Source organism: Girardinichthys multiradiatus, chromosome 20 (assembly GCF_021462225.1).
Source record: "Girardinichthys multiradiatus isolate DD_20200921_A chromosome 20, DD_fGirMul_XY1, whole genome shotgun sequence".
Taxonomy (NCBI): Eukaryota; Metazoa; Chordata; class Actinopteri; order Cyprinodontiformes; family Goodeidae; genus Girardinichthys; species Girardinichthys multiradiatus.
This window is the reverse complement of record NC_061812.1, coordinates 30,809,757-30,824,609: the sequence shown is the minus strand read 5'-3', so window position 1 is coordinate 30,824,609 and position 14,853 is coordinate 30,809,757. Positions and strand designations below refer to the sequence as shown.

The 14,853-nt window shown below is 41.2% G+C and overlaps 1 protein-coding gene across 6 annotated transcripts in view; it reads right to left on the bottom strand.

Annotated features, from left to right (window-relative positions):
• Positions 1 to 14,658, bottom strand: part of LOC124857519 (natural resistance-associated macrophage protein 2-like) — a 33,964-nt gene extending 19,306 nt beyond the window's left edge. For 5 of the 6 annotated variants that reach the window (XR_007035612.1, XR_007035613.1, XR_007035614.1 and 2 more), the window contains exons 1-2: positions 14,523 to 14,658; positions 1,852 to 1,937 (exon numbers count right to left, since the gene is read on the bottom strand). Coding sequence is in view for 3 of the 6 variants with exons in the window: in XM_047348808.1 (XP_047204764.1) it covers positions 1,852 to 1,885 (34 nt within the window). In the remaining 3 variants the exon portion in view is untranslated. Of the gene's footprint in view, positions 1 to 1,461; positions 1,514 to 1,851; positions 1,938 to 14,522 lie in introns of those variants that run through there. The other variant, XM_047348807.1, reaches the window with a different exon arrangement.
• Positions 14,659 to 14,853: the final 195 nt, after the last annotated feature.

Below are 14,853 nucleotides of genomic sequence, written 5' to 3'. Positions count from 1 at the left end.
CTAATCAAGGACTATAACCTTCCCGCTATGGCGCTGCTGCTCTTCTACTGAGACACAAATTTCTTCATGACTTTGCTTTATATTATTGCCCCTGTATAATTCTCAGATTGTTCTTGTTTTTTCTGTTGATTTTGTTAATTTAATAAGGTTTACAATTACATTTCTTGTAAATTCTGAAATAAAAAAATATCTCCAGATAAGACCTTCAAAAAGTGACTCAGTCGTGGGACCAAAGGAACTAGTAAGTGGGTAACCACGCTAATGATTTGGAGAACTACACATAATACGAGTCACAGATGTCTCTTCTTCTGTTCTGTGAGCAATAAGACATCTTTTGCCTTTTTTATTATTTATTTGCATTAAAATGAATAATTTGTTGGTAAACCTTTTCTCGACGTCTCTGCAGTTGTTTGTGTAGCCAGCTGGTCACATAGACTTAAGTTGCTCCCTACATCCAAGGCCAGATTACTCTGCCTTGGAGCAGGACCAGTTCTAATGTGGCCCAAATGCCAATAAAGCAACTTTCACAAATCAAACAAAGCTTTCACAAATACCAGATTATGTTTATAAGATTCTGCCTTTAGTGGAGAACAATCTAGGCAAGATTTGAAGTGTCCAAGTACTGTAATTTGTGAGTTAGCACAGATTAAAGATGCTCAAGGTAATGCAACATTTGGTGGAACTGTTTCGTAATTACGCAAAAAATAGAGATCTTCTCTCTTAATTATGAGAAAAGATGTCTGTTTCTTTTTTCTTTGGTAAACGCAATGAGCTTCCGTACAACTGAAATACTTTTTAGATCATGCAGAAAATCTGGGTTTATATTACATATTTGTCGGTAGAGCTTAAATTATTCTGAAGTTTTGTTTTAACCATGATTCTGTATTGGTGAAGCACAATCAAAGAAGTAATCCCAAAAGTCAGGCAACCTTATATATTTTCAGACAGCAAAACTGTTGTTTTCTCCTCAGTTAAACTTGTTTCTTGGTTCCAAGTAGCTGCTGTCCCACAACACTAACATCTCTTCGAAGCATCAACATCACCTGACCCTCCTCCAACAAATCCAGAGTCTCCCCGTGAAATATGACTGAAGATAAACAAAAACCTGAAACTCTTTCTGTTTGCGTTCAATATTTGCTTAAGTCATTCTTCTCACATTTCGGATGGCGTGAATGTAACTTTTTTACAGCAGAGGTGTACAGTAAGATTCTCAATGCAAAGAAGCAATCTAATGTCTGATGCAGATCTGTCACACGGGCAGTCTAAAACCTAAAATTACACGTATCAATGTCGTCGCAAAACCTCCAAACAGACACAACTTACGCCTAATAACTCAACAAAAATTTGTTGTGACAACATTTAAAGGGAAAATGACTGTTTTCAGAACTACAAATGAACTTTTCATTGACCTATAATTACTATTTGAGCTGACAAATGTATGCCTGTATAAATGCAACTTACAGAGCCTGGAGTGTTCCTGCTTCCCTCCGCTCATCTCTAACTCACTGCTGGTCCTAAAGTCCACTGTTGCTTAAGAATGACTCTGCTTTTATATGCTGCTGCCAATGCATGTGTTTTTTTTTTTCCAATACAGGATGGGGGGAGGGGAGACTAAATGTCACACTGACATTGTGGCACTATGAGTCAAAAAATTTTTCAAGTTGAGGGAATTAAAATCTACAGGTGCTGGAGAAGCAAATCATGATTTTTACACTGAGCATACCCTAAATCTTTCAAAAGGTGTAATTTGAATAAGCTAGGTATACATTTGAAACTTTATTGCAACCTTAGGGAGGCATCCAGAGTGAGAATGGCTGTAATGTGTTGCTTCTATTGCTTAACGAGGGCTACCTTCCAAGAGGTCTCCGCTCTGCTCGGTCGTCATCAGGGAAGGCTGCAGGATCCCCAGTAGGGTGAGGAATGAATATCAGCCACCCCTGCAATTGGACAATAATGTGAGTGAAACCTGTAACTATGGAGAAATGAGACTGTTCATGCTTTTCAAACACAACAAATACGCAACCTCGATGATTTTGCAGGAATTTGTTTACTCCCTAAAACTCACAAGTCATCCTAATGATTAAGCAACATTAAATCAAGGCAAAAGCCACAATGCGGACGAGAACTTTCACAGGAAGCATCGAGTCCACTGCAAGCAAAACAGTTTCTCTTCCGTAACAGGCATCTAGACAGATATCGTTGCACACAAAACCCATAAAAGAATTACTTTCAATTGTATATGTAGCTCATATCCAATCCTAAGCCTCAACTGATCAGACAGCTGTGTTTTATAACACAGACTGTGCACATGACTGTGGCATGATGGAGCAAAAGAGGAGCTGAGGCAGCAGAACACCACTACTGCACCCTGAACTGGTATTGGGAATAATTATCCAAAAGTCAAGTTCTTTAGCATCTTCCTCAACAATAATAATCAACAAAACAATATTAACAAACAGTAATAATAAAATCTGCAAGAAAGGCTGTAAAAACATAATAGTTACAGGTGCATCACAGTACAGTAGCTAACTTGTTTGGCATCTCAATCCAACAAATGAAACTTCTATTTTAAATAAATTCATTATAGCCTCCTTCTTTGCACAATCATCAACAGATCAGTCATGCCAGAACAGATCTCTGGATTTGATGCTGCTACAACACATGACTTCAGAGGAAAATGCTATCTCCACCACAGCCTTTTGGAAGATCTCCAGCATCTTGCTGCAAACACTGAAGGACCAAAGCTGCCCCAAGAAGTACAGTCTAACCTGATCCTTCTTGAACACAGCTTCACTGTGAGAGAAGATATGTGAGTAGAGAAGTTATCATCAGCATGAATTTTGCTGAATTTTGCATCAATGCAGTTCGGCCTGGAGGTGATCATCCTGACGTTCTTTGATTCTCAAAAAGGTTTAAGGCAGCTGAGTTTGCTGGCTAATCAAGCATAGCTATACCAATTGTCATTAAAGAGTAACCAACACCCAAATCAACAGTTTTTTTGCAGATAAACTGAATAAATTGGGCCTTAAGGTTGCTATTTTTATATTAATGTGCTTTTTTAAAATTTATTTTAATGTACACTTGTTTAATTCTGCAATATCTTTCCTAAAACCGTCTTAGTGCTGCCCTCTTTGGGTTGAACGATGGTTACTGCAGCTGAATTTTCCTATTGGTTCAAAGGGTAAAGCTTGGTAGATGTCTCTGTCACAGCACCCGCGTTTCGGTATAAAACCATCTCACTGTGTCAGGAGTTGGAACTGCGAGCATTGAGAGGTAATGAGGCCTGAACAGCGAAAGTGCTGCCAAGGAAACTGCTCTCTTTACTATTAAATTGTTTTTTTGGATGCCTTAACATATACAAAAACTCACCAAACTTTACGCAAAATTGTTCACGCATAATGTTTTTTTATTTTAATTTAATCAAAAACAGGCGTGGCCAAATGGTTCTACAGCGCCCCCTATACTGAGATGGACCAACTGGTAAGTTGTAGAGATTTGAAATTTGGTACGTAGGTAGATCCCTCCAAATCATGAAAAAAAGTCTCATGGATGTATTCCATTTAGATCAGATTTAGTTCCACTTTAAAGCAGGTATTGGTAATGACATCAGGATCTTCCTACAGCTTGTCAGCAAGGGGAAGCATGGAGTGCTCTAAAATTTCCTGGTAGACAGCTGCTCTGACTTTGGACTTGATAAATCACAGCGGACCGACACCAACTGAGGACATGGCTCCCAAATCATCACTGACTGTGGAAACGTCACACTGGACTTCAGCAACATGGATGCTGTGCCTCTCCACTGTTCCTACAGTCTCTGGGACCTTGTTTCCAAGGGAAATGTAAATACGTACTATGTAAAAAGTAGGATCTCTCACCACTGAGCAACAGTCCAGACCTTTTTCTCCTTAGCCCAAATAAAACACTTCTAACACGGTCTCTGGCAGATATAAATTATTCATACAAATTATGAAGATGCAATCCAGCGTTGAGATATTTGAAGTAGAAATGGCTTTCTTTCTATCTCTACAACTGATCCCCACAGTGCTTGCACATTTTTCCACATTTTCTTTTGTACCAGTGATTGTGATGATTCATGCTGACGTCAAACCAACAGGGTAAACAGAAAAGTATATTTTAAGCCTGCAGTGTAGTGAGATTGTGCCAGGGCTAGATTTGCTCAGTGGACTGATAAATGGGCCGAAGGACTCTTGGATTCACCATGACTTACACCAAACTATTTATCATGTGCTCTCATGTGACCACACAGTCAGCAGACACTGTAGGTAGACAGACCAGCAACAGGATGAAAATAAGAAGTGTCAACAGATTTCTAATATTGTTCTTGAATTATCAAACAAATACTTCTGAACTCCTACTAAATGTTCTGTAGTGGTGATTTTACCAATAATTTGCACACATAAACAGTACAACCCTTACAGAAGCTGCTCAAAACCCAACAGCTCTCCTAAATCTTCACCCAGCATGTTTCCTCCCAGCAGCATGAGCTAAAAGGTTGCCTAATCTTTGGTACTCTTTTAATGCTAATCTTCTGAAAACAAACGCATAAGCATTCTGATCTGGAACAAGGTTCAACATAAAGACAGGATTATTTTTTCTAGGTTAGCTACTAAAGTGTATTGGCCACATGGGACTTTGTTTAACAAATGAGACAGAAGTGCTGATAAAGTTCACAGGTTAGATTGCAACTCATAACGTCTTCTCACTTTTACCAGTCTTTCGAGTTATATCATTCATAAATGAGGCGTAATTTAGAGCAAACACATGATACAGCGGGGAAAAAAGTTGTTCATACACTCCTGAATTTCCACGTTTTCCCACTTACAAATAATGGAGAGGTCTGTCATTTTTATCTTAGGTAAACCTCAACTGTGAGACACAGAATCTAAAAAAACTAATTCAGAAAATCACATTGTATGATATTTAAATATTTAATTTGCATTTTATTGCATTTGATCACCTCCTAACCAGCAAGAATACTGGCTCTCATAGACCTGTTAGTTCTTCTTTAAGAAGCCCTCATATCCTCCACTCATTACCTGTATTAACTCCACCTGTTTGACCTTGTTACCCATCTAAAACACACCTGTACACACACTCAGTCAATCAAATTCCAATCTCTCTACCATGGGCAAGACCAAAGAGCTGTCAAAGGACAAAACTGTTTGACCTGAGCTACAGGACAATAGGCAAGTAGCTTGGTGAGAAGGCAACAACTGATGGCGCAGTTATTAGAAAATGGAAGAAACTCAAGATTACTGTCAACCTCCCTCGGACTGGGGCTCCATGCAAGATCTCACTTCATGGAGTATCGATGATCGTGAGGAAGGTGAGGGATCAGCCCAGAACTACACAGCACACCTGGTCAATGACCCAAACAGAGCTGGGACCACAGTCTCCAAGGTTACCATTGGTAACACATCACGCCGTCATGGATTTAAATCCTGAAGCACAATGCAGCAGGGGACCAATGCATGTCCAGACGCATTGCAAGTTTGCTTATGACCATCTGGACGACCCAGAGGAGGCAGGGAAGAAGGTCATATGGTCAGATGAGACCAATGTAGAACTCCACTCGCCATGTTTGGAGGAAGAAGAAGAATGAGTACAATCCCAAGAACGCCATCCTAAGTGTGAAGCTTGGGGGTTGAAACATCATGCTTTGGGGGTACTTGTCTGCAAAGTGGACAGGACAACTGGACTGTATTGAGTGGAAGATGGATGGGGCCATGTATCATGACATTTATTGCAACAACCTCCTTCCCGTGGCTGGGTCTTCTAGCATGACAAGGGCCCAAAACACACAGCCAGGGCAACTAAGAAATGGCCCATTTGTGGCCCAACTAAGAAGAAACATTTGAAGGTCAAAATCCCTGCTCCAAACCTGATCAAGAACTACAGGAAGCATCTCACCTCTGTAATTGTAAACAAAGGTTTCTGTATCAAATATGAAGTTCCATTTCTCTATTGTGTCAGATCCTTTTTTAATGCAATAAATGCAAATTAATTATTTAAATACCATTCAATGTGATTTTCCAGGTGTTTTTTTAGATTCTGTCTCTCACAGCTGAAGTGTATCTGCGATGAAAGTGACAGACCTCTCCATTCTTTGTAAGTGGGAAAACGGTATCTATATTTCACTATATTTCCTCTTAGTCTCAACAGAACCTCCTGGCTCAATGTTTTATTTCGTCTAAAAATTTTACTATCTTCACAGTGTCTGGCACGTCGGTATTTGTTGTTCCTGTCCCAGTGTGACTTGGATCACAGCCATGGCTTTTGCAACTCTACCAAAATGACAGCAACAATTTTGTCAAATTCACTATACAGGCGCAGTCAAATTTGTTAACCCCCCTCCCACCAATCCCCAGTAAAAATCTCTAAAAATAGCGTTGAAATAAACTGCATTATCTCTTAACATTAAGATGCAGATGTCCTTAATTTCAGTACATCTATTTAGTGTCAAATAAAAAGTCTCACATCTTCTTTATGTCATTCTTCAAAAATGGGAAAGACAAGAGAACATTCCATTCAACCAAGGCAAATTTGGGTTACTCTTCATAGGTCAAGTGATGGCTAAATGTTATCTACATGTATATAAATTGTTTGGAAGGAAAAGGATGCCAGAAACCATCCTTTCATGTATAAATATGTGGAGTTTGTTAAACTACACCAGGAGTTTAACTGTAGCTGTGTGATTTGGTTAGATAAGACTGAAAAAAAACACAGGTGAGGATGTAGTCAAAAAAAGGAAGATGAACATGTAAAAGAGCACCTCTTACCTACCGAAAAGTATAATGTTAGATGTGTAACACTGTGGGCTTATTTTTCTTCAAAATTTCAGAGAACCTTGTTAGACTATGTGGCTTTATCATTAACTCCTATAGATACCAAAAGATATTACACAAAAATATGTTTTTAAAACCTTTGTCCAAATGAAAACAGAAACGGTTCACCAGACACAAAACTCTATCTTCTTCCATGGGCATCTCAGTTCCCAGGCCTACAGAAAAAAAAAATAATCCTATACAGGTCCTTCTCAAAATATTAGCATATTGTGATAAAGTTCATTATTTTCCATAATGTCATGATGAAAAGTTAACATTCATATATTTTAGATTCATTGCACACTAACTGAAATATTTCAGGTCTTTTATTGTCTTAATATGGATGATTTTGGCATACAACTCATGAAAACCCAAAATTCCTATCTCACAAAATTAGCATATTTCATCCGACCAATAAAAGAAAAGTGTTTTTACTACAAAAAACGTCAACCTTCAAATAATCATGTACAGTTATGCACTCAATACTTGGTCGGGAATCCTTTTGCAGAAATGACTGCTTCAATGCGGTGTGGCATGGAGGCAATCAGCCTGTGGCACTGCTGAGGTCTTATGGAGGGCCAGGATGCTTCGATAGCGGCCTTTAGCTCATCCAGAGTGTTGGGTCTTGAGTCTCTCAACGTTCTCTTCACAATATCCCACAGATTCTCTATGGGGTTCAGGTCAGGAGAGTTGGCAGGCCAATTGAGCACAGTGATACCATGGTCAGTAAACCATTTACCAGTGGTTTTGGCACTGTGAGCAGGTGCCAGGTCGTGCTGAAAAATGAAATCTTCATCTCCATAAAGCTTTTCAGCAGATGGAAGCATGAAGTGCTCCAAAATCTCCTGATAGCTAGCTGCATTGACCCTGCCCTTGATAAAACACAGTGGACCAACACCAGCAGCTGACACGGCACCCCAGACCATCACTGACTGTGGGTACTTGACACTGGACTTCTGGCATTTTGGCATTTCCTTCTCCCCAGTCTTCCTCCAGACTCTGGCACCTTGATTTCCGAATGACATGCAGAATTTGCTTTCATCCGAAAAAAGTACTTTGGACCACTGAGCAACAGTCCAGTGCTGCTTCTCTGTAGCCCAGGTCAGGTGCTTCTGCCGCTGTTTCTGGTTCAAAAGTGGCTTGACATGGGGAATGCAGCACCTGTAGCCCATTTCCTGCACACGCCTGTGCACGGTGGCTCTGAATATTCCTACTCCAGACTCAGTCCACTGCTTCCGCAGGTCCCCCAAGGTCTGGAATCGGCCCTTCTCCACAATCTTCCTCAGGGTCCGGTCACCTCTTCTCGTTGTGCAGCGTTTTCTGCCACACGTTTTCCTTCCCACAGACTTCCCACTGAGGTGCCTTGATACAGCACTCTGGGAACAGCCTATTCGTTCAGAAATTTCTTTCTGTGTCTTACCCTCTTGCTTGAGGGTGTCAATAGTGGCCTTCTGGACAGCAGTCAGGTCGGCAGTCTTACCCATGATTGGGGTTTTGAGTGATGAACCAGGCTGGGAGTTTTAAAGGCCTCAGGAATGTTTTGCAGGTGTTTAGAGTTAACTCGTTGATTCAGATGATTAGGTTCATTGCTCGTTTAGAGACCCTTTTAGTGATATGCTAATTTTGTGAGATAGGAATTTTGGGTTTTCATGAGCTGTATGCCAAAATCACCCGTATTAAGACAATAAAAGACCTGAAATATTTCAGTTAGTGTGCAATGAATCTAAAATATATGAATGTTAAATTTTCATCATGACATTATGGAAAATAATGAACTTTATCACAATATGCTAATATTTTGAGAAGGACCAGTAGAAAAATTGTGGGGTGTCATGAAGTGAAACAAGAACAGAGGAGGACCCTGGCAGGCCTCTTCAGTTTATGAGGGCCAGCATCCTGCAGCTTATATGCCCATTTCCATTAGTGCCTACTCAGCGTGGTTTGTCTCGGTTCGGTTCTACTCTGCACTGCTTGGTTCATTTTCTATTGCAATTGAGTGAAATCTTAATGTGGGCAGGATGATCAACAGCAAGGAGGTCCCACAGGCCGAAAACGTAACGTGATGTGATTTGTATGTGACACAAACACAACAACAATGGGGGAGCTGCTGCTTGGTCTGTAGCTTTTATCAGACTCAGAGTGAAAGAAGAGCCGGCGAAGGCTACGGGCAGCAGGACGAAGCACTTCGGATAAGTACAGGACAGAGAGAGATGCCATGGAGCGGTACAGGCTAAAGGACGTGTAAGGGTAAGCTAATGCTACCTAATGCTAGCTTGCTATAGTGGTCATATATGCAATAAGCCAAGCATACCACGATTTAACAGTTGAAGATATTAGTTATTATATGTATGCTGTGGCTAGTGATGCCACCCCCACCCAATCAGTGATTGACAGTCTTCTGATGTTCCGTTTTCAGCACAACTCGGCTCGCTTTGAACCGCAAGAAGGTAATAAAAATACATAGAAAACGGTTCCATGTAACCATTACTAACAGAGAAGCCTAAAAACTGAGTGGAACTGGACTGAGCCGTGCTGAGTAGAGACTAGTGGAAAAGAGGCATTAGATTCATCACTGCTCCACTTGGTTCAGATAAGTGAATAACCTGCTAAGCCCAAGCTCTGTAGGTGCCTGCTAACGGTGCAATCATTTAAGCCAGGTCAGGGAAATAACTAAAACATGCAGGACACCGGTCTTCGAGGACTGGAGTTGCCCACCTTCATCTTGAGAGATTTGTTCAAACAGAGATTGTCCAGGTATTGGAGAAGAATAAGAACTTTCCTATTGGCAAAAGGAGGTTGTACAAAGTAATGACATCAGGGGTACCAATAAGTTTGCAACCAGTGAGTTCTTAAGATTTTTCCACACACAATCAATGTACTCAAATTAAAGATGAGATGTTTCTATTATATTTAGGGCTGAGATTATTCCTCGAATGAGTCGAGTACCGTGATTACTAAAATCATCTAAATTTAGGCTTCGCTAAATTCTGTTTAACTATTCAGGACACTGTGTTCCAGCCAGGTGGTTATCTGTGTTGCACAACTCTCTCACCTCCACTAATGATAGCCTACACTGATGTTTCGTGGGTAAATGGTAAATGGACTGAAAATATATAGCACCTTTCCAGTCATACAGACCACTCAAAGCGCTTTACACTAGAGCCACAATCACCCAATCGCACTCACTAACGCTCACACATTCATACACCGATACACAGGTCAGTAGGCAACTTGAGGTTAAGTGCCTTGCCCAGGGGCACATTGACATACAGCAGGAGGAAGCTGGAATCGAACCCACAACCTTCCGATTGCAAGACGACTACTCTTCCTACTGAGCCACAGTCGTGTCGTGCGAATATTAGCTATGGAGGAAGAAAGCAAGGGGCAAAAAAGAAGCGCAAAGAAAATGACAAAGTGTCAAAAGAGTGGGATCACTTTAAAGTTAGCAGAAAAGAAAGCACAGAGCAGTGTGTGTACAGCAAAACTGAATTAGCTTTCCAGAATAGCACGTCCTTGATGCTGCAACACCTCAGCAGGAAACATCTGCTGTAGTGGCGGCAGACCTCGAAAACCAACACACGTCTGCAGAACCAGACCACTCGCGTGCGAGGAAACGGATAGCGAGGTTCAATAGATAAAAGGCAATGTTTATTATTTGAAAATCTAGAATGCAGTGTGCAAGTGACACTTTATGCACTTTTTTGATTGTGACCAGTTTCACTACAGAAGCAGCTATTGTATTAATGCTTTAGCATTTTGATGTTAAAACGTTTTGTTTAAGCTGCAGATGCATCCTTAGCTACAAATGTTCAGGTGAATAATAAAGACATGCTGTTATTGCATTTTAAGCAAAATAATTTTGATTTTTAAAAGGAATTGAATCATTTATTTACCTGCATTTTCTATTTCATGTATTTATGTATTTAAGAGGCCCAAGTATTTAAATGACAAATCTGCAGAATGTGCCATTTTTTATGCGATTACTCGTCAGAATAATCGATTACTAAAATAATCGTTAGCTTCAGCCCTACAGTGTGTAATTTGTGTATTTTAAGGCTCTTTACCAGAGTAACCATTACATTTGTCCACAACTGAATGCCAACAACAGAAAAAGCATGCAATTACCTGATAACTGACTGTAAAAATTTCCCTATTTGTTCACCAAGATTATAAATTGTAAATTTAAGAATAGTGCCAGCGTGACACAAGTATAAACCAGCATGTGTGTGTGACCATGTTTCATTAGAACAATACCAAATGTTGTAAAGTTGGATTTACCATGCTGACATCGACCAATATGTGGATGGTGCAATGAGGCAAGGTGTCACTTAGTCACTCATTCATCCAACTTCCCTGAAAACCTCAGCTAAAACTAAAACATAATCTGCATAGAACAGCTTTTACTATCACTACATCTAAGTCGCCTCCCAAACTGACAAGTTGTAGCCGATGTCCCAGCCCACATATTGTGACTTACAGTCTTCTGCTCTAAATGTTAAAAAAAATCTATATTCTTAAGAGAGTAAGGACATGGAAAACATCAGATTTAGAAAATTGGTAATAAGGCTTTATTTTGTAAGTTTTGTAATGAATATACGTCATTATTAAGCAAAACGACGGATTTAGATGGAAGCCGATGAACATGTCTCTTGAAGAAGTTACCAGGGTGGTCCAAGTACAGTAGGCTCATAAATGAAATTACCCCTAAGCACATATAATTTAGCTTACCTCTGCCCAGCATAATTATGGTGGTTAGGTCTATACACCAACATAACGTGTAAAATAAACCCTTATTTCAACACCAGATGAAATGCCTGGTTCACATGGCAGGATTTTTATGCCGGTTTTTGCACCGATCTTCCCCTTCCCACATGCCCCGATTATCGTGATGGCTCTTAAGATAATCTAATGAGATAATTTTTTCTGTGTATGGTTTGTTGAGAGCGATCTAGTCTGCTCGGAAGGACATCGGGACCGCTCCGGCCTCAAATCGGGGATATTCAACATGTTGGATTGTCTTGCCCCGACTTCCTACCGTCTGGGGTGTTCCCCGAGCACAAACGAACACGCAGCCTGTTGAATGTGAAGTGTAGCCAATCAGAAAGCAATGTGACTGGAACACAGAAGGGAATTACTGTGAACTCACGTTTAAACTCGAGAGAGTTTGTGTGATTTCCCGACTGAAATTTGAATGTTTGTGAGTGAAATCTGTTCATGAGTGGTGTCACACCACACACTGTTGTGTGGTGTGACAATTTTATCGTCACAACGATATCGTACGATCTTTTATCGTCACATGTGGGATCTCACAGGTTTTGAAAATCAGCCGACAATTAGAAAAACTTGCTGGGAGAACCAGACATTAGGAGCATATTTGTCACATTACGCCTTCAATTCTGTGTCCTTGTTTTCACGGGAGGCAGACTATTTACAGAATGCTTTGTAATAAACACAGCAAGAAATGGTTTTTCATTTGAAGTCTATTTCTGACTTACATATTTCACCAGCAAACAACTCAGGCTTTGCTTGGTGATCCACAAACCAAATACCTATATATTAAATTGTTTAAATTGCAACTCTGATGCACGTTGTTTGAGTTTCATTAAAAAATCTGAAAAGTTTAGGGACATATATTTTAACCCTCCCTGGTAAGGTCTATTCGGGGGTTCTGGAGAGGAGAGTCGTTGGATAGTCGAACCTTGGATTCAGGAAGAGCAGTGTGGTTTTCGTCCTGGCTGTGGAACACTGGAGCAGCTCTGCATCCTCAGCAGGGTCCTGGAGGTTTCATGAGAGTTCGTCCAACCAGTCTACATGTGCTTAGTGGACTTGGAGAAAGCGTTTGACCGTGTCCCTCAGGGAATCTTGTGGGGTTGCTCCAGGAGTATGGGGTACCAGGCCCTTTGATACGGGCTGTTAGGTCCCTGTATGACCGGTGTCAGAGCTTGGTCCGCATTGCCGGCAGTAAGTCGGACCCGTTTCCGGTGAGGGTTGGACTCCGCCAAGGTTGCCCTTTGTCACCGATTCTGTTCATAACTTTTATGGACAGAATTGTTTGGCGCAGCCAAGGTCTTGAGGGGATCCGTTTTGGTGGCCGTAGGATTGCGTCTCTGCTTTTGGCAGATGATGTGGTCCTATTGGCTTTATCAGCTCGTGATCTACAGCTCTCAATGGAGCAGTTCGCAGTCGAGTGTGAAGCGGCCAGGATGAGAATGAATGCCTCCAAGTCCGAGTCCATGGTCTTGAGCCGGAAAAGGGTAGAATGCCTTCTCCGGGTCGGGGGGGAGGTCCTGCCTCAAGTGGAGGAGTTCAAATATCTTGGGGTCTTGTTCACGAATGAGGGGAAAAATGGAGCGGGAGATCAACAGACGCATTGGTGCTGCGTCAGCAGTGATGCGGGCGCTGTACCGGTCTGTCGGTGTGAAGAGAGAGCTGAGTCAAAAGAGAAGCTCTCGATTTACCGGTCGGTCTACGTTCCTACCCTCATCTATGGTCATGAGCTTTGGGTCGTGACCGAAAGAACGAGATCACGGATACAAGCGGCCGAAATTAGTTTCCTCCGCAGGGTGTTTGGGTTCTCCCTTAGAGATAGGGTTATAAGCTCGGTCATCCGGGAGGGACTCAGAGTAGAGCCGCTGCTCCTCCACATTGAGAGGAACCAGTTGAGGTGGCTCGGGCATCTGGTTAGGATGCCTCCTGGACGCCTCCCTGGTGGGGTGTTCCGGGCACGTCCCACCGGGAGGAAGACCCAGGATACGCTGCAGGGACTATGTTTCTTGACTGGCCTGGGAATACCTTGGGATTCCCCCGGACGAGCTGGCCCAATTGGCTGAGGAGAGGGAAGTCTGGGTCTCTCTGCTTAGGCCCCTGCAACCCGAACCCGGATAAGCGGAAGACAATGGATGGACATATATTTTGATGACAAAAATAAGAGAAATCGTGTAATTCGTAAATTTTTCATGAAATTTTGTCTGTCATTACAGTATTCCTTAGCAGTAAAACAATTCTAATAACTTAAAAACGTGAGGTCAGTCCTTGAAAAACTTGGAAATCGGTACTGGCCAGGAAACGCCTGATTGGTGCACTTCTTGAAATTAAGCATCAATTGACGAACTACATATTTTCTGAATGAAAGAAAATGTATGTTTCTAGAGTGTTTAAGGGTGCATCATTTACTTCAAAAGACGAAATACCTTAATTAACACTATTAATCAGAAAACGAAAAATTTATTTCTAAGGCTATTTGGGGGGGGGGGGGGGGGGGGGGGGGTTAATTTTCTATTAACTAAAAATAAAGGATATAAAAATTCAACAATTTGACCAAATTACTGTTAAGTTTTAGAGAAACTACGATTAGCAGCTTATCAAGTAGTAATGCTGTAATAATGGCACACAGTAAAACCTTGTGCAGCTGGTTTAAAACCCCGAGATGTTAGTCAGATAAAAATAATAGTTTAAGACTGACAATCAAGTCCTCACCAACACACATCATTCCGATCGGAACACTCACATAAATAAACCATCCTGTGATAAAACCTACAGTAAACTCATAAAAGCAAGCATGATCCGACAGCATCGTCACTGTCCGCGTACAGTTATGATTGAAATTAAGCTAACCACTTTCCATGAAATGTTTAGTTAACGCTGCTAACGTTGGACTAACTAACTAAAACGTCTTACCTGTATGTAAGATCTGGGAGTTAAAATAACAGTCTGTGCCTTGAATTCCAAGGGTAATCTAAAAAAGTCAACATCTGTTTAAACTTGAAGTTAGCTAAGCACGTTATCAGGCGAAAGCTCGCCGTGTCGACTGTAGGTTTAAGGCAAAATGCGCATGTGCAGTACTTGCAATGTTGTGATTGGTTGGTTCACCGGGCTACTGTCAAACTCGTTGGACGCATTTAGGTCCACTGTTTTTTCAACAATCGGTTTAACGATGAAGGACGAGAAGGCGCATAAGTTCTATGTACTGTTGAATAAACATCTGTTGAACAGTTCCTCAATCACCAAT